General features: G+C 51.2%; 1 protein-coding gene and 2 long non-coding RNA genes across 3 annotated transcripts in view; 1 reads left to right on the forward strand and 2 right to left on the reverse strand.

Moving 5' to 3' along the window:
- The window catches only part of SYNJ2 (synaptojanin 2), a 94,845-nt gene extending 87,189 nt beyond the window's left edge, over window positions 1-7,656 (reverse strand). Inside the window, 1 exon segment of the mRNA XM_021086423.1 lies at window positions 7,406-7,656. Coding sequence (XP_020942082.1) covers window positions 7,406-7,532 — 127 coding nt within the window. The 5' untranslated portion in view covers window positions 7,533-7,656.
- On the forward strand, window positions 8,042-9,107 carry LOC110259909. Its single transcript, XR_002342370.1, has 2 exons — window positions 8,042-8,466; window positions 8,578-9,107. It is a non-coding gene; the product is annotated as an uncharacterized LOC110259909 (long non-coding RNA).
- LOC106506437 lies at window positions 19,936-25,146 on the reverse strand. The gene is made up of 3 exons (XR_001301716.2): window positions 24,742-25,146; window positions 21,748-21,832; window positions 19,936-20,663 (listed from the first exon to the last, which is right to left on the reverse strand). It is a non-coding gene; the product is annotated as an uncharacterized LOC106506437 (long non-coding RNA).

The following is a 26,248-nucleotide window of genomic DNA, read 5'->3' on the forward strand; positions in this document are numbered from 1 at the left end:
AGCCTCTGGCCCATGCGGTGCCTCTTGGTGAATTTGAACAAAGTGCCCCCCCTCCTGGATTCAGCCAAGGAGGGGCGCCCAGGAGGGCACAGCCATTCGACACCCCCCCAACTCCCTCCTCCCCCCAGAACCTGGCACCAAAGCCTGGGCCTTCCCTTGTGTTCCCATCCGAGACTCCTGGGGTCCTTGCAAATGTCAATATTTTGGAAACCATACCTCTTCCCCTGGCAGCAAACAGCAAAATTTGAAGAAATAATAACAATAACGTCCTATTACTTTTCCAACACACAACATTTCTCAGCCGCAGACCAGATTCATGGTGACGCTAAGAGCATGTAATGAGCAGGCAATAAAAACAGGTGGATAGGAGTTCCCGCTGGGGTGCAGGGGTTTAAGAATCTGACTGCAGAGACTAGGGTCACTGCAGAGGTGCAGGTTCCATCCCTGGCCTGGCGCAGTGGGTTAAAGGATCCAGTGTTGCCACAGCTGCAGCATAGGTTGCAGCTGGGATTCAGTCCCTGGCCTGGGAACATCCATATGCCACACCACAGCCATTAAAAAACAAATGAATAAATAAAGACATAGCTAAAACAAGCTTACACATATGCCCAGACATACAACTCCCCGCTCCCGTCCAGACTGTTTTAAAAATGATGAATGTGCTGAAATATGAATATGATGACTATGATACAGTATGATGAAAGGTATGATTTTTCAGAACATCAGTGAATATTAATAGGAATCAGCTAAAAGAGCTATAAATTAGCATAGTTTATGATACTTTAATAAATATTATATGTTCCTAAATCATTATGGCTTAAAATTCTTTTTTGCTGATTACAGGAAAGGGGTGGAATCAAGGAGAGACAATTTCATGCATTTTAATTCATAAGTTTCCAAGAAAAAAATGTACAGCATCAGACGCCTAGGGTTAGCTCAGACTTAGATCCGAGCCATCTGAGATGTTACCTTGCCAGACCCTTTCTGCTAAGATTCAAAGTTTCGGATAGTTGATCATTTTAACTAGGTGTGTAAGGTAGGAGTGTGGCTTATTTGCTTGTGCTGCATGTTTGAGACTTTGGGATTTTTTTTTTTTTCTTTTTAGGGCCGCACCTGTGGTACATGGAGGTTCCCAAGCTAGGGGTCCAATCGACACTGCAGCTGCCAGCCTATACCACAGCCACGGCAACACAGGATCTGAGCCACGTGTGCGACCTACACCACAGCTCACAGCAACGCCGGATCCTTAACCCACTGAGCAAGGCTAGATCGAACCCGCAACCCCGTGGTTCCTAGTCGGGTTCATTTCTGCTGCGCCACAATGGAACTCTGGATTTTTTTTTTTTATTATTAAAGTATAGTTGATTTACAATGTTGTGCTAATTTCAGGGGGTTATTTGTTTTATTTTTTTAAAGACACATGGAATCTGAGAGTAGAGAAGGCAGTCGAGGTCACCATTCATTTATTTTCAGATTAGGATTCTGAGGCTTGGGGGGATTAACTAAATTCCCCAGGGTAGGGAACAGTTTAAAGAGTCAGGGTTAGAACTCCGGACTCCCCTCCTACCCAGAGGCAGGAGAGGACACAGGTGGAGGTTCGGAGGCGTTATCGCCAGGACAGTGGGGAGAGACCTGAGCAAAGGGTGGTGGTTGGCTTTTTCTGCGATGATTACTGCTGGTCAATAACGTCAACACAAGCCGAATACAACATAGGCAGCAAAGATAAGCTGCACATCCTGCTCACCTCAAATCAGGCCATTTTCTGAGATGCTGATGGGTGAGGGACCAGCCCGGTCCTCCACTGGGTCAGAGCATGCGTCCTAAACACGCTGTCCTCTCCTCACCCGCCCCCAAACCCCACATGAACGCTGTACCTGAGAGCATCCGTGGCCCCGGTTCTGCTCCGTGAGACCTCACAGTGGTTTAAAGGACAAAGAGGAAGACCCTCTTCCTTTCTTATCACTGCTCTGCCCTGAGCATCACCTCAGAGCTTGCCAAAGAGCAGAGGTGGCAGAAGGGGAGGCCCTGTTCTCAGGGAGCGTGTGGCTTCACTGAAACTCACACGGAAGAGCCAGAGGGGAGGCACAAGGGTCAGGACGTCGGAGGGCGGGGGCCCCATCACGCCTCAGCAGCCTCGGGGAGGGAGGAAGCGGGGCAGAAGTGGGCACAGATGCAGGAACAGAATTAAGCACCAGCATCTGTGCTTTGGAATGCTCCCATGAACCGGGCCTCCGGAAGGAGCTGCCCTCTGCCCCATAGCTAATATGCTCAGTGAATCCTTGTGCCCGGAGTCATTTTCTGATCCAAGAAGCCTTACAGGCAAATGGCAACCCTCCAGCTTTATATGCCACGAGTGCAGGCTGCTGGCCCCCAGCACCCAGCCAGATACATCCAGCCATTCTGGACGGGGCCCTGTGATGGCCCCGCTGGCCCCACTACAGGTGCCCAGTGCTCACCTCGGGTGCAAAGCACAGTCCATCCACCCACTTGGCAGAGCTACCCTGGGCCCAGAACAAGCAAGCACAGGACAGGAAGACAGATTCCTGCGGGGCGACCAGCGCTCAATCAGGACCCTCCCTCCACACAAAATCAGCAAAGCTTCGGAAAGCCGCCAACATGTTATCTGGCCCTCACGTTGGGATGCGCATCCTTGGGGAGCCCACCGTCTCACTGCGCCTCTCCACTGAGAAACCTAGCACCTGCCAGGCCCTGAGCCCTCATCAGGCCCTGTTCTGGGCGTCACAGCCTCAGCTCCGGTGGGATGCAGGACTGAAACCCACACACGTCCCTGCAGCCCTCCCCTTCACGACATCCCATGCACCGCTCGCAAAGTGCTAACTGCCTCCCCAAGCCTGAACGCTGAGCCCTCTGTAACAAAACCAGGTGAAAACCCTGTCACAGGCAGCATGCTGTCCTGCTGCCTACCCGGGCCAGCAGACCTCATCTTCGCTGACCACACGGGTGTTTTGAAACCCAAGATAAGCACAGAAATATCAGGATACGAATGCAAATCAGGAAGGAGAGAAAAGAAGGAAGGAAGGAGAGAGGGAGGGAGGAAGCCAAACCACATTTCTTAAAGTCTTGCTTGGCAAAGCGCCAAGGAAATTTCAGGAGATTGTTTTTCATAAAAAATACAGGGTGACATGGAATTGAAATATACCAATAACTATCAGCACTGAGTGACAGGTACTGGGGATTTACTTTTCTGTCTATGTCTGTGTACATTTGAAAATTTTCAGACGTTCCCGTTGAGGTTCAGTGGATTAAGAAACTGACTAGCATCCATGAGGATGTGGGTTCGATCCCTGGCCCAGCTCAGCGGGTTAAAGATCTGGCATTGCTGTGAGCTGCATGGTGTAGGCCGGTGGCTAAAGCTCTCATTCAACCCCTAGCCTGAGAACCTCCGTATGCCAAGGGTGTGGCCCTAAAATGATTGAAAAAGAAAGAAAGAAAGAAAAAGAAAGAAAGAAGAAAAAGAACGAAGAGAAATTTTTCACAATTAAAGGTTTAAGGAAAAGTTTTGGAGCCACACAGTCCAAAAAAGGAGCCTGGTACGATCTCAAATCACAATCCTCCTGGTGAGTTACAGAAACGTCAGGCAGAAGCACCCACTAACCCAGTTTGCAATTTTGTCAATATCATGATAAGCTAACCTGCCACTGGGAAAGGCCTGTTCGAGCCATGGATGCAACAGGCTGCCGTGACCCCAGATCATTGCCCAGGTTCCCCAAGTCTGGAGCCCCGAGCCCCCACCAGGCCCTGTGCTTCTGTTTTTACCCAGGAGGATGTTTGACTCTCAGCTGCCCCAGGCAGGTCAAACTTCAAGTCACCAAACAAATAAATCTGGACCACCAAGTCTGACAAAGTGGCCTAGGTTGCAGTTCCGACAGAGCCTTGCCGGGCTCTGTGGCCACATTTCCAAGTCAAACAAAACGTGACACTGTAGCTTCTGTACAAACACAGCAGCTGGGAGAACCCGGGCCTGTGTTTACACAGGCCCTTTTCCTCCAGAAGCCCCAAGTAACGTAGGGACGCTCCCTGACAACTTGCCCGCAAACTTCCTTTCCACCCTGTTCCCGGCTGCTGACTCCACAGAGAGCGTGGCTGGGGGAGGGTGGGGCAGGTTGCACACACGTGCAAACACAGGAACATTCGCAGGCCGCCCTGCTTGGGAGTCTGTTTGGAGAAAACTGAACTTTGGAGTGTTGGTGCCGGCTCTGAAAGGGGTGAAATCCATGAATAATAGGCACAGTTGCCTTTATCTGGTCCACAGGGAGTCTAAAAGCGACAAAGAGAGAGACAATGGCAGGTCCTGTTTGTCCCAGAATGCAAATGAGAGAACATCTGTATGCTAATTGTGGGTTTTGGACACAGGGGAATTGTCACAGGCTCTGGCTTTTTTATCTTCACTTGAGAAGCCTCCTATTGTTGAATCAGGGCATCAAGAAGACTTGATTTAAAAAACTTTGAAATTGGTGCCAATACAGTTGGCTTTTCTGCCTCTGGAATTCCTGCTGCCACTGATCCACGTTAGAGTCTCACCCTAATTCATTTGGAAGCTGGAAGTAGGAAGTATTCCTCCAGCAACCCTCCTGCAGGCAGGCGAGGAGGCCACGTAGGTCAAGTCAGAAGAGAAGGGCTAGGAGTTCCGGTTGTGGCGCAGTGGAAACAAATCCAATCCCACTAGGATCCATGAGGATGTGGGTTCGATATCTGGCCTCGCTCGGTGGGTCAGGGATCCAGCATTGCTGGGAGCTGTGGTGTATGAGGACAGCTATAGCTCCGATTCCACGCCCTAGCCTGGGAACATCCATATGCCACAGGTGCAGCCCTGAAAAGCAAAAATAAATACATAAATAAAAATAAAAGCTATTTGCACTGTGTCTTAAAAAAAAAAGAGAAGGGCTAACCTAGCAATCGACCAAGCAAGGAGCAAGAGTTTCTCCTTAAACTCACAACCCCATTCAAGCCTGTCTCAGCTCTGCCTGAAATCACAGAACAACGATGAACCCCTTTCAGTGTGAAGCCTTTTCAAGGTATGATCCTTACGAGTTCAAATGTGCCTTGGAGAGCTGTGCTAATGCTTGTCGGGCCCACCGAGCTCCCCTGCAGGGCCCCATGAAAGCAGTAGCACGCATCCGCCACAGAGCTGCACAGAATCTTAGGACCACTCGGCGGCCAGGGAAAAACCACGACCCTCGTAGGAATAAACCCTTGACCTAAGTCTGTTTGGCCTCTCATCCCTCACCTGGGAGACCTATCACAGGAAACCACAGCTGACGTGGAAAGGAAGCTGCACCCAACCTAGAACCTCATGGAATGGGCAGAATTCCACTACCAGCTCTGCCAGCTGCCCCAGGTGTCCTGTCCTACACAACAGCAGAGACTGCGACCTTCTGGGAAAAAAAAGAAAAGAAAAGAAAAATGAAAGCACTCTTAACCTTACCCAGGAAAGGAAAGCAAAGAGCCAGACCTTTGGAACACAGATGGGAATTTCAAGTTCAGAGCCAGTCTGTCCAATTACGACATGTTCAGGAAACTCGAAAAGTCTGAGACAACAACCTTCCAGTAACAGAAGGCTCTTCCAATCCTTCTCGGGACCAGCACCAGCACCTCGTCCTTCCACAGCTGCCTTCTAAAGCATCTCGGTACCTTGTACTCACCAACACACTATATACATGACTTCAACCCAAACCTAATTTCCAAACGGAAAATAAGCACTTTATTACATTTGTTAATCACTGAAAGATCTTCACTTTTGAGGAAGATAAACTTTTTTATCCCAACGGCTTCAAAGGCACTCTTAAATATATATGAACCTTACGTAAGGTTGCTGTAATTCAACCAAAGGATATTTTAACCCCTTTGATGAAGCAGTAGTTTTGTACCATGCAATTAATCTCTCAGCTCTGATAAACGTGGTATGAAGGAGACATCTCAAACGGAATGGAAATTTCTGTGATTTTCTTTGGAGACCTTAGCACATAACCAAACTTGGGCTTTTCGGGAGAGAGCACAAATTGGAATAATCTGATAATAATTTCAACCATGATTTGTTGTACATTTATGGTGTGACAAGATTGGTGAAGCTGTTTTAGTAACCAACTGACTGCAAATGAGCCAGATAACTATATGCTCATGAAATGATTAGCGAAGCTGAAATAGAAGAGGAAAGAGAAGGACGTCTCGGTCCTTCCAAGATGTGTACTGAAGAATCTAATTGAAGAATTGATGTGCACAGGGTGAAAGGAAAAAAAAAAAAAAAAAGGACTAGATTCAGTTATAAAGCATTGTGGGGCTGAGGGCACTGGTCAAACACCCAGACCCTCCTCTGTGCTTTGTTCAGCTGCGAACCAGGGAAGATGGTACAGCTGGACACCAGCTGTGAGCCGACTCCCTGGCGTTCAGTTTGAAGTTCTAACAACCCCACTTGGTTTTGCTCACTTTGGTATCACCAGCCCTTCCTCGTGAATGTTAGCCAGTAAACAAGGGACCCAGCAGTGGTGATTCCAGGAAGTCAAGCACTGCAGGGACAATACAGAAATTGCCACATGGAACTCTGGTGGAGCTGTGTCACCTGGGGCAAGCAAGTTTCTTAGCTTCTTCGGACCTGTTTCCTCCTCTGTAATATGCAGATATAACAGCCCTTGTGGAGAACTGTGAAAATTAAATGAGATAGTCTCTAAAGCCCTTGACACAATATCAGTGTCAAGACTCGCTGGAGCACAGAGATGAAGTATACTGGCTGGACACCTGCTTAACGTCAAATATCCACAGCACAGGATCACCACGTAGTATATTTGCCTCCAAGTTCTATACTTTGCGGTAATGACGCTACTCAGCCAAGTATTCATATGAAACAAAGATGCCGTGTCCCGGGGCTTTCCTCCCCATCCCCTCCGGGGAGTGAAGCCGACCTTCACAAAGCAACAGGCACTCACTGGTTTCATCAACAAGTGCAAAAGAAAAACAGCGCCAGGCGCTTGGTCGGGCCAGCGCCCCAGTCGCCCCCTCGGATGGAGCGCGGGGCCCAAGAGGCCGGAGGCGGCTCTCCGGGAACAGACCCTCCGCCAGGCAGGCGCGCAGCGGGCAGACCCGAGGAGGGGCCGCGGGCCGCCTGCGCGCCCGGCCGCAGCCAGACGCGCTCTCTGGCGTCCCCGGCGTCACTTCATTCAAACAGGCCACCCGCCGCCCCGCGCGTGCGACCCGACGCCTCGGCCGCCTTCGCGCCGCCCGGGACTGGTCACCTCGGGGAAGGGAGGTGCCCGTCTACGTCTGGGCAAAGGCAGGCGCCCTCGCCTCCGGGCATCCTCCCGGGGCAGGGGACCCGGGCGCGGCCCCGGGCCCGGCCCCGCCGCGGCGGCCCCGGCCGCGAACCCCGGGCGGCGCCGCCTGTCGCACTCACCGAGCGTGGCCACCGTGCCGGCCTCGAAGAGCAGGCAGTCCCCGCGGCCGCGCGCCTCCAGCAGGACGCTGCTCTCCCCCGAGGCCTCCAGCCGCCCGAGCAGCCGCAGCCCTTTGCTCAGAGCCATGGGCGCGGGCTCGCCGCGCTCCCGCCACTTCCACGAGGCTCCCTGGGCGGCCGCGCCGCGGGCCGGGCGCAGGCTCCTCCCGGCCTCCTTCCTCCGCGGCCTCGGCCGGGCCGCCTCCTCTGCGGCCGCGCGCGCCGCCCCGGGCAGGTGAGGGCGCGCGGCCGCCTCCCCGCCTCCCGCGGCTCCGCCGAGGCGCCGCGCTCCCCCCAGCGGCCAGGCGGCGGGCGGCCCCCGGGCTGGCTCCGGGGCTGATCGCGGCCCCGGCGGAGGGGAGGTCCTCCCGGCGGAGGGCGGCAGCCGGGGAGGAAGATTCCACACATTCCTCGGCGCGGAGGAGGCTGCAGGCCGCGGGGCGCCCTAGTGCGCCTGAAACGTTCCTGGACGCCCGCGGCCTTATATGGGCAGCCCGGGCCTGCCCGGCGCTTCGGGGCTGGAAGCCGCAGGGCCCGGCCCTCCGCAGGCCCCCCCAATCCCCCCAGTCCCCCCCAGTCCCTCCCAGGGCGCTGCGCCTCCCCCTCTCGTCCCCGCCCGCGACCCTGGGCGAGTCACGTCTGTGCCTCGGTTGCCCTACGGGTAAAGCGGGATTAGTAAGCGTACCTACTTCATCTGCCCTCGTGAGGTTGCGGCGAGGATGGAGTTAACTTGCCTAAAGGGCTTGATGAATCCTGGCGAGTGGGCCGTGTTCGCTAAAGGTTGCCTTTTCCTAGCTTGTGGTACCGAGGGTACAGCGGTCCGCTGTCCGCCCCGGGTAGAGTGTGGGGGGGGGATCAAAGGACCCAGACCATGGTCTCTAGACCTGCCGCCTACCATGTGGTCTTGACTTCGCTGAGGCAGCTTTCCTCACCTGCTCCACACGCTTGCAGGAGGGGCGCGGAGCCAGAGGCGCTGAACGCTCTAGAAGGAACAGGCAGGGGCACCGGTGAGATGCTGGCAGGTGCGAGTGTGGGAGTGAGGGGGGCTCTTCTTCTCCTGCCTGTGCCCTTTCCCTCCAGTTTGCAGTCTCTCCCACTCTGGCGAGTACGCACACTCCTCGACTTCCCGGCAGGTGCTGCAAGAAGCCAGTGTGTTTTCACGGCGGACGGACACCAGCACACATCCACGCCTCCTGCACCGCACTGTGTGGCCCATCCCCGATGATGGCCCAGCTCAGTAACAGAAAGCAGGGCCCCTCTGGGCACTGGGCTCTAAGGAGATGTCAGAACTGGTCTGGAGGGGAGAGAGGGGAGGGGAGAAGGTCTCCCTGGAACCGCCCTTTGGGGGGGTTGGGGGTTCATTTCCTTCTCCTGTAATGGCTGTGCATGGATAGCCCCAGGCACCTCCATCAGGGTGTTCCCATCTGGTCCCAAACCCAGCTGGCTCCTCTCGCACCCCATTCTGCTCACACAGAGACTATGGCTCAAGCCATTTGTCCGGGGCGTGTTCCAGAAGGAGCAGAGCCCCCGATGTCAAGCAGGACAGTGGAGCGCTTGCAGACATTCAGGAAAGACCAGGAACAACCAGGAATGACCAGACCTTCCATCCTCTGTGGACACCCTCCCAGGTGGTGATTCAGGAATAAAGGAACTGCAAACAGTGGTAGAGATTCGAATCATTCCTGAGCCTTCTGCCCCCTTCTCACAAACTCAGTTACGTGGCAAACATCCCAGGTATGATGCTCATCCAGCAACCCAGACGGTTTCTGTCTCTGTAGAAGGGAGACGTTATTTTCTCCTGAGAACAATGTGCGCATTAAATGAGGCACAGTAGCCTTTGGCCACTTTTCCTTTCCTTTTAAACTGGAAGCTCACTTTGTCCAGGAAGCCTTCCTGGAATGCTGAGGTTCCGGACGACAGTGTTTTGTCCCCCCAGGTTCACAGATGGCCACTTCTGCTCACACCTGCCCATGTGTTGCTTGGGACATGCTTTTATACTTCTTTTCTCTTAGCCCTGTGTTACCCGTCAGGTAGGATGATTTTATGGAAGAGACCAAGTCTTGTAGAATTTTCTCTCTCTTCCTCTTTCTTGCCTTCCCTGACACCACATAATTTACAGCTCTGCACAGTGGCATGCTGAACATTTTTTAGAAATTTTCCTACAGGAGTTCCCATGTAGGTCAGCTGGTTAAGAACCCAACTAGTATCCATGGAGATGAGGGTTTGATCCCTGGGTCAAAGGATCCGGTGGGTCAAAGGATCCGGTGTTGCCGAGAGCTGCGGTGTAGATTGCAGATGTGGCTCAGATCTGGTGTTGCTATGGCTGTGGCATAGGCCAGCAGCTGTAGCTCCAATTCTACCCCTGGCCTGGAAACTTCCATATGCTGCAGGTGTGGCCCTAAAAAGACAAAATAAGAAAAAAGAAATTTTCCTACAATCCGCATCAGCATTTGAGTTTTACAGCTTACTTTACTAAGCTTACTTTACTAAGACACAGTCAGCTGAAGATGAACCACTCTTTTATGTACCACTGAGAAAGAAAAAAAATGCTGCCAATTAAACTATTTAATTAAATTGTTAGCTATGCCCTGAGTTCAGCAATATTATAAGGTGCATCTTAAACCCCAATGAACCATAAAGGCTGTCCCCTACCTCTGAGAATTGGCTGAATGAGTCAGTGCCTGCTGGGTTGTCAGGTGGCTGCCCTCTGGTTTGGAGTGAAACGGTCAACAGGGCAGCAGAGGAAGCAGAGTCTTTACATACATACTGTTTTGATAGGTTGAGGGTCACCTGGACACTGGTACACCTAGCAGATGGAGAAAGTAACAGATCTTGAGACATTCGAGAAAAAGGTCAGCTCTCATACCTAAACCACGAGTGGAACCTGGGAGGGCCAGTGGACGCATCTGATGGGGCTACTGCCAGGACTTTGGCTTTTCTGAGTGAGAGAACAGAGTGGCGAGGTGCTCAGATGATGTTTTCACTGGATCATTCTAGCTGCTGAGTTGAAACTTGAGGGGGCAGTGAGATCAGAGAGGAAGGGACTGTGACACCTGGGGATGCTGGTGGTACATGGACACGGGAGATGGGCTCAGGGTGGAGAGACACGATCGGGCTCCCGATAGGTCTTTAACGTGAGCCAGTGGGATCTGTCATTTGAGCAGATGTGGACTACAGGGAAAATGTAGGAGTTTAGATGATGCCGTGACTTTGGCCAGAGCTTCTGGAGGGTTGGAATCGCCATCTGAGATAAGGACAGCTGTGGAAGGACCAGGTGGCTGGGCAGGTGGGTGGTCCGGGACATGTCCATTATCAGATACCTGTTAAAAATCCAGGTGGAGGCGCTGAGTGGGGTGAGATACACAAGTCTGGAGTCCAAGGGCGAGGTCTGGGCAGAGAGGTACCTGTGGAGGCTGTCAGCAGCCTAGTGGTGTTTTGCACCTTGGCTGGATGAATGAGTTCACCAAGGGCTGAGTGCTGGTCTGAAAGAGAGGCGAGGGCTGACCCCAGAGACACTCCCACCTGGGGCACTGAGGGGGAGGAGGGGGTCCCATGAGGAAGGGACAGCCAGCAGTTGCCAGGTCCTGGAACCCAAGGGAAGGAGGCAGCCCCAGGAGCAGGTGGTGGTCAGCAACAGCAAAGGCTGCTGCAGGTCTAGCAGGATGAGAACTGGTCCTTGCAGTTTCACCACGTGGAGTCACAGCTGCCCCTTATGAGGGCCATTTGGGGACGTGGGAGGGGGTGCAAATAGCTCCTTTTTAAAAAAGTTATTTATTTTTTTGCTTTTCAGGACCACACCCATGGCATATGGAGGTTCCCAGGCTAGGGGTCAAATCAGAGCTGTAGCTGCAGGCTCTGCCACAGCCACAGCAACACCAGATCTGAGCCACTTCTGTGACCTACACCACAGCTCACGGCAATCCTGGATCCTTAGCCCACTGAGTGGGGCCAGGAATGGAACCCACGTCCTCATGGATACTGGCCGAGTTCATTACAGATGAGCCACAATGGGAACTCTGCAAGTAACTCTTTTTACAGCCACTTTCTTCTTGCTCAACCCTCTGTGTAGCCAAGATCTAGGTATTGACTGGTTATTAAAAGCATGCAATACACTCGCAGATGGGGCTTCTGAGCTGCTTCAGCTTCTCCCCTGGAACATTCCGGCTCCTGGGACACTCTCCGTGCCTCCTGTGCCCCATCACTGTCATTATACTTGGACTGTCCCCTAGTTTCTCCACCTCTAAAAGTGTGGCACACACACCGGACACAATTCTCTAACCAAGCTCTGACTCATGCGGAGCGTAATTGAAGTAATAATACATAGCATTTTCTGGATTCTGTCAATTTCAGGTACCTTTGTACTTTCCTTAAAAGGGCTTCGTTAAACGAACGTACAACTAATTATGACTTAAGTTTTAGTTATACCTTAATAGAAGTTGTCATCTAAATGCATTCATATACAAACTGTTGCCTTTGGAATGGATGAGCAATGAGATCCTGCTAATAGCCCTGGGAACTATGTCTTGTCACCTATGATGGAGCAGGATAATGTGAGAAAATAGAATGTGTACATGTACGTGTAACTGGGTCACCATGCTGTACGGTAGAAAAAAATTGCATTGGGGAAATAAATATTAAAAAATAATAACAAAAATAATAAAAATAAAGAAAAAATGCATTCACAAATTAAAAAATACCCTTTTGTCAGGCCACACACCCTTTTTTTGGCGGGGGGGGGTCCAGAAAAATATGATCACCATAGATAAATTGGCAAATCAGCCCACCAACAAATGATGTCTATTGAGTCTCAATGTGTACTGACTGGCTGGCTTTTAAAGATTTCCAGCCCTAATTTTTAAATAAAACTTCCAAGTTTTTCAAAGTACTTTTCCTGTACAATGCTTCATTAGCTATTCACAACACTGTGAACATTTAAAGCTAAAAGCCAACATTCTCAGGTCATTAATAAACTCACTCATTTATTTACCCAGACTGCAACCTCCCATAAATTTGCTTAGTGGCCTCTTTCTCCCTTAACTCAGAATCCAGAGAAAATGCATGACCTTGTGGACTGGTGTCATTTTTCTAAGCAATAATTATTTAATATTATCAGATATCCTGTTAGTGTTCACGTTTCCAAATGTCTCGTAAATGGCATCAGTCACTTTCCATAGTTGGTGTGAATCACACGAGTAATGCTTACGCATGTGACCGACGGGTCTGCCTTTCCATTTCTTCTTTTCCTTTGCAACCTATTTCCTGAAAAAACTAGGTTGCATAGCCAGCAGCCCTCCCAGGATGATTTTTTTTTTTTTTTGTCTTTTTGTCTTTTTAGGGCCACACCTGCATCATATGGAGATTCCCAGGCTAGGGGTCAAATCAGAGCTGTAGCCACCGGCCTATACCACAGCCACAGCAATGCGGGATCCGAGCCACTTCTGCAACCTACACCACAGTTCACAGCAACGCCGGATCCTTAACCCACTGAGCAAGGCCAGGGATCGAACCCGCAACCTCATGGTTCCTAGTCGGATTCGTTAACCACTGTGCCACGACGGGAACTCCAAGAACTCATAATTTTGAACACAGTGAACTGGTCCATTAACATCCTCCAATGGTGACCGATCAGTTTCTTTTTTTCACTTGCATTACGAACTCATATTTGAGTTCACATGCATTTGATATGTTCCAGTCCATTGCAGTCTTAACCTTTTGGATGCTCAATATGTTCCCTCTTTGGCCAATGGGAGTGTCTTTGAGTTGTCTCCAGGCTCCTCTCGACGTGACCCCAGTGGTCCTTGGGGTCTCTGCCATCTGGTGTAACAATATCAGCTTCCTCCTTCCTGCTTCTGAGACCTAGAATTATTTGTTTCTCCAAGAAGCCCTGATTTGTTTTGGTGGAAAAAAGAATCTCAAGACCACAGTGGGGGTGCTATGCCACCCATGAATTTTATCTCTTTTTTTTTTAGGGCTGTACCCACGGCACATGGAAGTTCCCAGGCTAAGGGTCAAATCGGAGCTGCAGCTGCCGACCTACACCACAGCCACAGCAATGCCAGATACAAGTTGCGTCTGTGACCTACACCACAGCTCACAGCAACGCCGGATCCTTAACCCACTGAGTGAGGCCAGGGATTGAACCTGTGTCCTCATAGGTACTAGTCAGGTTCTTAACCTACGGAGCCACAATGGGAATTCCCATATGAACTGTAAATTCATGATCTCAGAACTTAACTGCCTGTAAGTCCCGAGCGGCTTTACCCAGTTAAGCTCCTTTTCTCTAAGACAATTGTTGCAGCCTTCTTCTTCCTCACACACCCCAACTCCTCCACCCCGTCCTCCTAGCAGTCAGTCTACCTGCCCTCACCCTTCCCTGAGAAGGTAGAGCCGTCAGAGGAGAAGGCCCTCAGCGTCCATCCCCGAAGCGCCCCCATCGTCTTCCCCCTGCGGTGATGGAGGGCCAGCCCCTGCTTCCCTCCATGTGCTCGGACCCCGTCCCCCTTCCCTTCCCAGGGACTGTGTTCCTTCTCGTATCCCCCCTCCCCTGTGTCCTGGTGGTTCCCAGCAGGGTACAAAGGGCTCTGGTGTCTCCCACTATAAAGGGGAGACCCTCCCTCCACCCCACGCCCCCCTCCCGATGGCCCTTCTCAGAGATCATGAACTTGAAGCCAGGCTGCAGGACCTGGGGGGTTTTCTCTGCCCAGTTCAAGGGGTTGGAAGCAAGCTGGAGCTGTCCAGCCAGCACCGCCGATGCTACACCAAACTAGGGAAGCCTCGCCTGGACCGTCTCTCCTCCCGACCACTGCGGCCGCCCTTCACTGGCCTCGGCAGCAAATGGGCTTCTGCTTCCTCACTCATTATCACAGCAGGCCTGGGGATAATGTCATCCCCTTGTGACAGCTTCTGATGGCACTTGGGTGGTCCCCCCGCCACCCCACTGTCCTTGCCCTCTATTCTCTGCTCACCCTGGCATGCTGCCCTCACGTGGTCCTGTGATCACGCCAAGCTCTGGCCCCTGGAGCCAGTGTGAACTGGTGTCCCTGGCTTCATCCTTCTCAGCTTGCACTGGGGAGTTCCTGCTGTGGCTCAGCAGGTTAAGAACCCAACATCGTGCTGATGGGGATGTGGGTTCGATCCCTGGCCTCCCTCAGGGGTTAAGGATCGAGCATTGCTGTGAGCTGTGGTGTGGGTCGCAGATGTGGCTCGAATCTGGTGTTACTGTGGCTGTGGTGTAGGCCAGCAGCTACAGCTCCTATTCAACCCCTAGCCTGGGAAGCTCCATATGCTGTGGGTGTGGCCATAAACAAACAAACAAACAAACAAAACAACAAAAAAGAACCGCTAGCTTGGGATAAATGCTGCCTCCTCTCAGCTTGCCTTCTTCAGCCTGCACAAAGAAGTTGACAAGATTAGGGCTAGAACCCCTTCTAATTTATTGGGAACTGATGGTGGAACTGCATAGTTGAAGAGGATATATCACTTTGGCTTAAACGGGGGTGGCGTGCTGAGAGGGTTTGCGGGGTTGTCTGGATCCCCTAACGGGTCAGATGAAAAGAATACAATTACTGGCAGTCTGACCCCGTTTCCGGAGCTCCCGTTTCTCTTCCCCTTGGCAGCATTCGCTCTGAATCCTTCACACGCCTGTGCTTTGCTCGGTCGCCTGCCCTCAGCATCCTGAGGGAGGTTGGAGTGAGGGCTGCAGCCCGACGGCCTGGGTTTCAATCCTGGAGCCACGCTCTCCACCCTGGGCGACCCCGAGCAACTTATGTAACTTGCTGCCTCAGATCCCCCACCTCTTATACGTGAGAATTAAGGACACTGTACACTGAAGGGGCGTGGAACCGTGGTTGGCCCCTAGTGGCACTATACTGGCGTTAGTCCTCACACGTGTCCCCCAGGTGTCCTGAAGCCTTCGGGCCACCTCTGTGTAGTTGCTGATGGACGCCCAGCACCTGGGGTTCAAGGAGTCCTTGTTGAGCGAAGGAATAAAGGCTGCGTGAACAGCTGTGTGCAGCTGGCCGGGAGCCGCAGTCTCTTGCGTAGACACAGGCCATGGCATTTCAGGCTTCCGGCTTTGGTTCCCAGAGTCTAGGATTGAAATACCGCTGCTCAAGGGACAGACGGATCACACAAGAGAAAGACGGGGTAGCCACAGTCATCGGAGAAGCGGGGGGGCTCGTCACTGTTCGCCTTCGCAGGCAGCCCGCAGCCCAGGAGCATGGGGCTGCCCAGCCGTGGGGACAGCCAGGGAGCCCCCTTCTAGCGCTGTTTGGCCATCACAGAAACAGCTGTGTGTCTTGGCCACCATCCATCCCCCCCGGGCTGGGAAGCCTCACAGTGCAGGCGAGGTCTGGGGGCGCCTGGCTCAGCAAATTGGGAAAGCTGCTCTGGTCTTACCAGCCTTGGCTGTGGGGCGGGTGTGGGGCAGGGTTAATAGGAGGGGTTGCTTGGAAGCTTATTTTATTATCTTTTGTCAACAAGGGGCATGAGGGAGTGATTTCTGTACCCACCCACCCACCCACACACACACACCTGGATTCAGAATCTCAGGTCAGGATAACTGGCTCTCGCCAGGCTCTCATCAGTTTTCATCTCAACGCCAAGGTGGTGACCTCTCAGAGGAGTGCACCTGAGCCCCCCGGACACCAGCTGAACCCCCATCAGAGTGTGCTCAGCAGCTCAGGAGCCCCAGTGGCGCCTGCCCTTCCTGCTGGTCTCCTGCTGAAAGCCAGCGATCGCTGAGGTTAGGTGGGTGGAAACAGGGCTTTGTGGAGGTGCCTGTGGGCCTGGGGACCAGGGGAACTTTATTCACTTCTGTGGCCAAGACTGAGCTCCACACCCAGGTGTGCCTCCGGCCCCACCCAGCGCCACAACTGGAAGAACAAGCCAAGGCACACCTGTCACAGGTGGTGGGCGGGGCCTTTCCCATGCCAAGAACAGCAAGGGCCTGCCCGTCCAAAGTTCAGTTCAATGCCACGCTCGGGGAGCACCTACAGGGAGGGACGATTGCTCAGCCAGGAACCTGGTTGCTCAGACTAAAGAAGCTCTGACAAGGAAGGTCTGTCCCCCACATCTGCACACAGCTGGGCACATAGATGGGGGAGGGGGGATGGGGAGGGCGTGGCTGCTGAGCCCCTCCCCCCCAGGCACCCCCCCCCCCCCCCCCGCCACACACAAACGAGGAAGAGCGGCCCTCGTTTCAGGATGGGGCCTGCTTCCTTTCTATCCTCAACACTGCTCCAGAAATAATCTTTTTCTTAGTGGGTTTCAAGACCTGTACATACAGAAGGTGCTGAGTGTTTAATAACAACACTGTACATTGTCAGTCCAGAGAGTGGAGAAAAAGTTACAAGGAGGTAGGTTTTGGTTCCCCATCCGAAAGAGCTTTTTAGCAATTAGACGTATGTTACAGTTTTTGTTGTTGTTGTTTTTGAAAAGGCTGCTTGTGTAGAAGTAAGCCCCCTTCTCTAGAGGGATGCAGGCAGAGGCTGGTCCAGACATCCTCCGGTGGGTGTGTGAGAAAGGAGAAACTTTCTTTTTTTTTTTTTTTTTGTCTTTTGTTGTTGTTGTTGCTATTTCTTGGGCCGCTCCCGCAGCATATGGAGGTTCCCAGGCCAGGGGGTGAATCGGAGCTGTAGCCACCGGCCTACGCCAGAGCCACAGCAATGCGGGATCCAAGCCACGTCTGCAACCTACACCACAGCTCACGGCAACGCCGGATCCTTAACCCACTGAGCAAGGGCAGGGACCGAACCCGCAACCTCATGGTTCCTAGTCGGATTCGTTAACCACTGCGCCACGACGGGAACTCCCGAAACTTTCTTTTTTTCAGGGCTGCATCTGCGGCATAGGGACGTTCCCAGGCTAGGGGGCTGAATCACAGATGCAGCTGGCAGCCTACACCACAGCCACAGCAACGCCAGATCCAAGCCACATCTGTGACCTCCACCACAGCTCATGGCAATGCCAGATCCTCTACCCACTGAGTGGGGCCAGGGATCAAACCCACATCCTCATGGATACTAGTTGGGTTCATTACTGCTGAGCCACAACAGGAACTCCCTCAAAACATAGTTGTTTTTTTCTTTTTAGGGCATACCCGCGGCATATGGAGGTTCCCAGGCTAGAGGTCTAATCGGAGCTACAGCTGCCAACCTACACCACAGCCACAGCAACACCAGATCCTTAACCCACTGAGTGAGGCCAGGGATAGAACCCACAGCCTCATGGTTCCTAGTGGGATTCATTTCTGCTGAGCCACGACAGGAACTCCTTATATTGTTAGTTTTAAAAACTAAAGCGAAATTACAGATTCTGCATGTTGATTCCCTTTTGAATAAAATTAACTTTCATTAAATGTTCCAGTAAAAACATATTGTAGCCAGTGTATCAGAGGTACTTAGGAATGCTTTGGCTGGAAAAGTCAACTATGAAAGTTTTAAACAAGAAGTCTCAAGGTAGGTGCTCTAGAGAGCTGGGGTAATAATTCAACAATGTCATCAAAGATCAAAGCAAGCTCCTTCTTTCACCTCTGTCATTTTTAATATGTTGGCTTGTTGTCTCACGATCACAAAATGGCTGCTTCAGTTCCAGGTATCACACTGATATTCAAGGTGAAAAGAAGAGAAGAATTTAGGTCAGTGTACCTGCCCCTTTTCTAAGAAAAAGGCAGGCAAAAGCTTCTCCCAGAGCCCCCAACAAATTCCATGTGGATCCATTGGTCAGACCTCAGTCAGTGACCCCCATTAGCTACCATCGAGACTTTTCCAGTCTCTTCAGTTGAAACGGACAAGAGAGAAAGGGCTTGGGAATGAATGGGTTTGGGGTTGAATCACCAGCAAAGTCGGCCATGTCTATTACAGCCAGCACCTGACTGTCTTGTCATTTTAGCATAAGGCTTAATGCTGCTTAGAGACAGTTACAAATTATTTTAATTTTTCTTTATGCCACATATGTCTTCTCACGGCAATCATGGTGCCGTGGAAAGGACAGGAAGAACTTCCCACTTGTTTGCTGAGCAGTGAGGTCCTGATGGGACTTGTCATTAGATGCCAGGTCTCCAATCTTCTCACCCAGGGTTTTTTTTTTTTTTTTTTTTTTTTTTCCCTGTTGGCTACGCTGCCTCTGATTCTAACTTCATATTTTATCTGTCAGAGAGAACTCGTTTTCCCACCAGGTTGCTGACAAATTCAGCGGGCTTGGGTGCTTTTCCTTGTCTGCTGATGAACACACAGATCACTGGAATGTTCAGCGCAGCTGAGCTGTCACTGTCCCCTGGACGTGTTTCCACAGGGAACGTGGAAGGAGAAGGTGGAGTCAGATAAAAAGCTGACAGTCACCGGGGAACAATTACAGCGTGTTTGCAGATCAAGTTGTGTGACTATTTTAACCAGAAAACTGAACACGAATCCACGTAGGACGCAATAAAAACGGTAACCAAGGAGTTTGTTGGTGGCACAACGGGTTAAGGATCTGGTGGTGTCACTGCAGTGGCTCTGGTTACAGCTGTGGCGCAGGTTGGATCCCTGGCCCAGAAACTTCCACGTGCCGTGGGCGTGGCCAAAAATGACAACTAAGGAAGGTTCTGTCACAGTTCACTGAGCACAAAGAAAAGCATAAGGGAGCTGTCCCCTCAGGTCACTCAGCTCATAGCCATCTCTGAGTCCTCACTTCTGTGGCGTCCTGGTGGACTGAAATTTTTCTGTGAGGCGCCCTCTCCCGGGTCCTCCTCCTTTGCCTGAGGTGAGCTTTGCTGTTTGGGGGCCTGAGGAAATGTCTTCGTACTTCAGATTTGTTTCCCAACTGCCTTCTCCCCCTGGTTTTATTGAGATGTCATTGACAGGTAACATTGTGTGAGTTCAAGGTTAGAAGAGGTGGGTTGTTTTTTGTTTTTTGTTTTTGTCTTTTTGCCTTTTTCTTGAGCCACTCCTGCGGCATATGGAGGTTCCCAGGCTAGGGGTCGAATCGGAGCTGCAGCTGCCAACCTACGCCAGAGCCACAGCAACACGGGATCCGAGCTGCGTCTGTGACCTACACCACAGCTCACGGCCACGCTGGATCCTTCACCCACTGAGCAAGGCCAGGGATCGAACCAGCAACCTCATGGTTCCTAGTCAGATTCGTTAACCACTGAGCCACGACGGGAACTCCAGAAGAGGTGTTTCAATGATTCCTGGTGGTTTAGTGCGTTGGGGATCTGGTGGTGTCACTGCTGTGGCTCGGGTTCAGTTCCTGTCAGGGAACTTCCACATGCCATGGGCACGGCAGGGAAAAAGAAAGGTATTTCGCTTGATTCTCTACGAGGACATGGCTTTTTTATTATACAAATGTCCCATAGCTTGTTTTTTTGTTTGTTTGTTTTAATGGCCTCACCTGCAGCATTTGGAAGTTCCTGGGCGGGGGATTGAACCCTTGCCTCTGCAGCAAACCGAGTTGCTGCTGTCAGATTCTTAACCCACCATGCCACAGTGGGAACTCCCATAGGTGGGATTTTTAAGTGTATTTGTGACATCTGAGCAGGAGGCGCCACACTGGAGTCCTTCGAAGTGGCCCCCGGGGGTGCAGAGGGCCTCCAGGCCCAGTGGCTATTTTCAGCTTGACTTGCTTCCTGCTTCCCGAGGCCCAGTGGACCACAGGGGCCCGTGTGCATTTATTTAGATGATAATATAGACTAGACAGCTGGACTCTTCATTTTCTTTGTATCGGGAAGTATGCTCCCAGTTAGTTAAATAAGCTTTCTCTGCTTCTCAGTGCCAGGAGCCACCAAGAAGTATGAGCATCTATTTATAACTTTCTCTCCTCTCTCTTTTCATTCTCTCTGCCACACCTTCCCCTGCTCAGCCCCAAACCCTTTAGACAAAAATCTAAACCTCCGCACTGAGCCTGACAGGGCAGCCGCTATGAGAGGAAGGACACCTCTTTGGGGCAAGGCTGGTCTCTCCCTTCTCCCCCAGGCTCAGTGGCTTTTCCATTTCTCTCCTCCTTCGGCCAAAGGGTGAGCACAGGTCTTTGCTCTGCTGTCACTCACCGCAGAGGTTTGAGCATGAAGATCCCCCAGTACTTTGCATAAAGGCGACTCGGATTAAAATCCTGTGTCCTGCTCAGATGGCTGACCTGGGTGATGGTCCAGAACCTGGAGGGCACAGTGGAAACTCCGCCCCGTCCTCTTGTGAAATGACTCAACCTTCCCTCCTCAGGACATTCCTTCAGTTCCTGAATTCTAAGAATAAGGAGAGAAGGAGAAGCAATTAACGAGAAAGAGAAATAGAACAGCACTCAGGTGATGAAATGTGAGACGAAAGTCTGGTTAGGTGAGGAAATTGACTTTGTCTTTAAAGTGAGTCATCCCGACAGACCTCTAAGGATCTGATGAAAGGTACCAACACTTTTCCCCAGAAAAAATGTAAAATATGCTCATAATTTGCCTATAGTCACGTGTTTCATTGATACACACACCCCAGTGGTATATAGACCAAAGGTTAAGAATTCCTCTTTTGGAAGCACGGTAGAAGAAGCTGTTATTAAAAGTACCTCCTTAAAAAAAAAAAAAAAGAAAAAAAGAGGGGGAGCTCTGGTGCCTCGGGTTAAGGGTCCGGTGCCCTGTCTTTGCGGCAGTGAGGGTTCAATACCTGGCCTAACCTGGGAATGTCCGTAGGCTGCAGGTGCAGCCAAAAAAAAAAAGTATTCCTTAAAAGTTCTCATCACCATCACGGAGTTCCTGTCGTGGCTCAGTGGTGAACGAACCGGACTAGCATCCATGAGGACACGGGTTCAATCCCTGGCCTCGCTCAGTGGGTTAAGGATCTGGTATTGCTCTGACCTGTGGTGTAGGTCACAGACAGCTCAGATCCTGCCTTGCTGTGGCTGTGGTATAGGCTGGCAGCTGTACCTCTGATTCGACCCCTAGCCTGGGAACCTCCGTAGGCTGCCGGTGTGTCCCTAAAAGAGAAAAAGATGAAAAAAAAATTCTCATCACAAGAAAAAGACATGTGATGGATGCTAATTAAATGTATTGGGTGATCACCTCACAATATACACACGTATCAAGTCATTCTGCTGTGCACCTTAAGCTCAGGACAACGTGAAATGTCAATCACATCTCCATAAAACTCAGGGGAAGAAGTAGCTCTACAGGCGGCTGGGAAATAAACCTTAACCACAAAGGCACTTCCTCCAACACTAAAAAATACAAGGCTAACCTAGGTAAAAGAAGGGGACCCAGGACAGAGAGCGCCTCCCAGAAAAATTTTAATTCACTGAGGGCATGTCTTGCCCAAAGAGAGCAAGTGTAGACAAATACCTACTGTTTATGCTACTTCGGTTTCCATGCTGTTGAGGTTTGTGGCAAGGTCCCTTCAAACTCCTCTGAATTACAATGGATTGATCCATCTGGAAATGATTTAAATGCATCAATAAAAGAACAGCGTCTCACAAAACACAATTTGTTTACTTTGGTAAATTTTTGTTTGGTTTCCCTTCTTCCTGCTCCTCGTTTTATGGTGGATCGATGGGCGGCCTGCCCTTCCCCTTCCCCCCTCAGTCGTATCTGACGGCCAAGAAATCAATGGAAAGCCACCGTCAGTATCTGACTGCCGAAAATATATGGGTGCCACTTGGAGAACAGAATTGATTTGAAGAATGACCTAAGCTAGGCTGCAGGATGAGTTCTCCTGTGGCTCCACGAGTTAAGGATCCTTAGCTGTGCCATGGGTTCGAACCCTGGCTGAGGAACTTCTGCATGCTGCAGGCAGCAGCCAAAAAAAAAAAAAAAAAAAAAAATTAAGCAGCAGGAGTGAGAAGTCTTGAGCTGCTTGTTCAGCCCGGGGGAGGGATTGGGCCCGGCCCCCAGAACTGGGGCTCGATTTCAACAAGGCCCCTGGCTTCACCCTGGGCCTGTCACATGCCTCAGGTTGGCTTTCCAGCCAAAGAGCATCACATGATATTGAATTTAATGTGCAAATAATAAATAAGCTCACAGGACACATGTTCCCACTTAATGACTTTGAATTGACTCTTGACTCAGAAGCAAACAATCTTCTCCACGAGGCTGAATGACCTTCGGACAAACTCGCCCATTGCTGGTCTCTGAACTGTCAACAGCATCCAGACACCCTCCTGTGCGGCACGCGGACTGTGTTAACCACGGCATGTCTCTCAAATCGGTGAAGGAAGGATCTTTCTTCTTTTTTTCTCCCCTTTTTTGGCTGCCCAGAGGCATATGGGATTCCTGGGCCAGGGATCAGATCTATCTGAGCAGCAGCTGTGACCTATGCTGCAGCTGCAGGAATGCCAGGTCCTTAACCCACTGTGCAGGGCCAGGGGTTGAACCGTTGTCTCAGGGCTGCAGAGATGCCACCCATCCTGTTTCGCCACGGTGGGAGCTCCCAAGAGAGGAGATCTTAAAATGTCTCATTTCACACACACGAAATTCTAACTATGTGAGGTGATGGATGTGTTCACTAACCTTACTGTGGTACTTATTTTATTTTTTATTAATTTTTTTTGGCTTTTGACTTTTTAGGGCCGCACCCGTGGCATGTGGAAGTTCCCAGGCTCAGGGTATAATCAGAGGTGTAGTTGCTGGCCTACACCATAGCCACAGCAACATTAGATCTGAGCCGCATCTGCGACCTACACCACAGCTCACGGCAACGCTGGATCCTTAACCCACTGAGCAAGGCCAGGGATCGAACCCGGAACCTCCTGGTCCCTAGTCAGATTCGTTTCCATTGCGCCACGACAGGAACTCCGCCGTTGCACATCTTAAACTCACACAAAGTTCTGTGTCAAGTACAGCTCAATAAAGCTAGGGAAAAAAACCTTTCTGCTTTGCTGCAACTCCAGTTTGTTTCCCTGGTTCTTTCACACTGTTTGCTGGGGGAATGTGAAAGAGTTTTCCTTATCCTTTTATGGTCTATGCTAGTGTGTATATGTTTTGGTAGCTTTATTCATTTTCTGATTATTTTTAAAAAATGTTTTCTTGGGAGTTCCTGCCGTGGCTTCAGCAGAAACGAATCCAACTAGGAACCATGAGGTTGGGGGTTTGATCCCTGGCCTCGCTCAGTGGGTTAAGGATCCAGCGTTGCCGTAGGTCACAGACGCAGCTCGGATCCTGCGTTGCTGTGGCTCTGGCATAGCCCAGTGTCTACAGCTCCGATTATACCCCTAGCCTGGGAACCTCCACATGCCGTGGGTGTGGCCCTAAAGAGACAAAAGACAAAAAATAAAAATAATGTTTTCTTACAGAAGTAACTGCTGGGTCTGGGATTTTTTTTTTTTTTTTTTTTTGTTCTTTTAGAGCCACACCTGCAGCGTATGTAAGTTCCCAGGAAAGGGTCGAATTGGAGCTGTAGCTGCCAGCCTACACCACAGCTCATAGGGCAACTCTGGATCCTTAACCCACTGAGAGAGGCCAGGGATAGAACCTGATTCCTCATGGATACTAGTTGGGTTCATTACTTTTGAGCCACAATGGGAACTCCTGGGTCTGAGATTTCATTTTGTTCTATTTAGCAAATACATTTGTCTGTATGTTCCACAGACACCACAGGAAAATGAGACTCCTGAGTCTGGAAAAGGGGTAACTCGATTACACCCCTACCTGCCCGTGGCCCCCTGCCCTCCCCCTGCTCTTGAAAGTCCATCAGGGGCAACCGGGGGGGGGCCCGAGGGGTGCCTGCTCATGCAGTGGTTCCTATGACAGGCAAGGAACCCAGAGCCTGGGAAACCTGCATTTTCTAGCAAACAGTAAGCTCGCCTGCTCTTCTTCCCTGAAGACCTTACCCATCCACCAAGGACGGTTGCTGCAGAGTCCTGAGAACGAGCCTGGATAATTTTTATTGACTTCTGTGAGGACTCTGCATTCATGGCACAGTCGGCAAATCCAGCTAGAGTCAAGAGACCCTTGGGAAAGGAATTCAAATTCTCTTTACTTTCTCGGAGAACAGGATTTTAAATCAAAGAGGCTGAAAAAATTAAACACACACAAGAAAAAGTACCTTCCTCATTAGTGTCTCCAGTTGCCTTCAGTAACGACTCAGCCATAAAAGCAGTTGCTTGAGTGCTTTTACTACTTTAAATAATAGACATTACCAGTTCGGATTCCCAGCCTTCAGACGGGACCTGCTGAGTCCCTCCACTGAGGCTGTGGACCAGGAGTGTGGGGAAGGGCAGTGTCACGGGCCGCTCTTCCCACCCCCGCTCGGCCTCCAAAGAGGGAGCCCAGGGCATCCCCGCTCACGGCGCTTAAGAGCCCCCCGGCCCGTGCGGGCCTGTGTCTTCACCGGGGAGTGTCTTACCCTGGTCCAGACTTGGTGTGTACTTCTTTCTTCTGCTTAAGCACCAGGTCAATCTCACTGCTTATTTGCTCCCGGCGAGGAGGGGTGGGGTCTCGTGCTGCAGGAGAAGGGTGGCTACAGACCATCTCCCACGGGCCGTGGGGCTCACTCACTGAAGCTGATCTCGCCCCATCTCTGTTCCATCCAATACCTGTGTGCGTTGTCTTTCTCGATGCGCCCACACCTGCCAACCTTGGACTTCCTGGACCTGCTACCTCTGGGGATGGGCAACCGGTGTCACATGCTTAAGTAGACTGGACTTTTCCTCCACTGTGCCTTCACCTCTTTGATCTAGATCCTTTTCTACTATTTTTACATTGTCAGATTCTTTTTTTTTTGTTTTTTTTTGGTCTTTTGTCCTTTTTAGGGCTGTGCCTGCAGCATATGGAAGTTCCCAGGCTAGGGGTCCAATTGGAGCCACAGCTGCTGGCCTGCACCACAGCCACAGCAACATCAGATCTGAGCCGCATCTGTGACCTACGCCACAGCTCACGGCAACACTGGATCCTTAACCCACGGAGAGAGGCCAGGGATCGAACCCACAACCACATGGTTCCTAGTCAGATTCATTTCTGCTGCATCACGACGGGAACGCCAAGATTCTTAAAAATGATAAATTGTGGGAGTTCCCGTTGTGGCGCAGTGGTTAACGAATCCGACTAGGAACCATGAGGTTGCGGGTTCGGTCCCTGCCCTTGCTCAGTGGGTTAAGGATCCGGCGTTGCCGTGAGCTGTGGTGTAGGTTGCAGACGCGGCTCGGATCCCACGTTGCTGTGGCTCTGGCGTAGGCTGGCGGCTACGGCTCCGATTAGACCCCTAGCCTGGGAACCTCCATATGCCGCGGGAGCGGCCCAAGAAATGGCAAAAAAAAAAAAAAAAAAAAAAAAAAAAAAAAAAAAAAAGATAAATTGTTCTATAATGAAAGCTCTTCTGTGGTAGCTAAAGGCTGATATAAATAATTAAAAATCAGACTATCCCCATGTAGGTCTGAATCCACAGGGAGGGACGCATACATCAGCCACTACATTTTCGTCAGCTGAGGGAGAATCGTCCAGATACCAACATCCATGGATGCATTTTCCCTTCCTTTCAAGCTCCCTTTACGGTTCCTGGCTCCCTGTTATCTAACATTATTTCGATGCTCTCATGTCACCTCCTCTTCTGAGAATCCTCTCGTTTTCCTGGCCTCCTTCCTCAGACCGAGTAAATCAGGATAAATGGGAGGTGGACACTGTGTGGTTAATTTATGTCAACTTGACCAGGTCACCCGAGCCCAAATATTCTGAGTGGGCCCCAGAATACAAGGCTCCTCACAGGTCAGGTTGCCACGTGACCTGCTCTGCTGCCCAGACCACGTGATCCAGCAGATCCAACGGTGCCTGAAGCATCACTGGCAGAAAAGGCGGCTGTCTGGAGCCTCTGGCAGATGAATCTCAGTGCAGCCCCTTAGGGTTTTCCAGCAAAGCCC

This window comes from Sus scrofa, chromosome 1 (genome assembly GCF_000003025.6).
Source record: "Sus scrofa isolate TJ Tabasco breed Duroc chromosome 1, Sscrofa11.1, whole genome shotgun sequence".
Lineage (NCBI taxonomy): Eukaryota > Metazoa > Chordata > Mammalia > Artiodactyla > Suidae > Sus > Sus scrofa.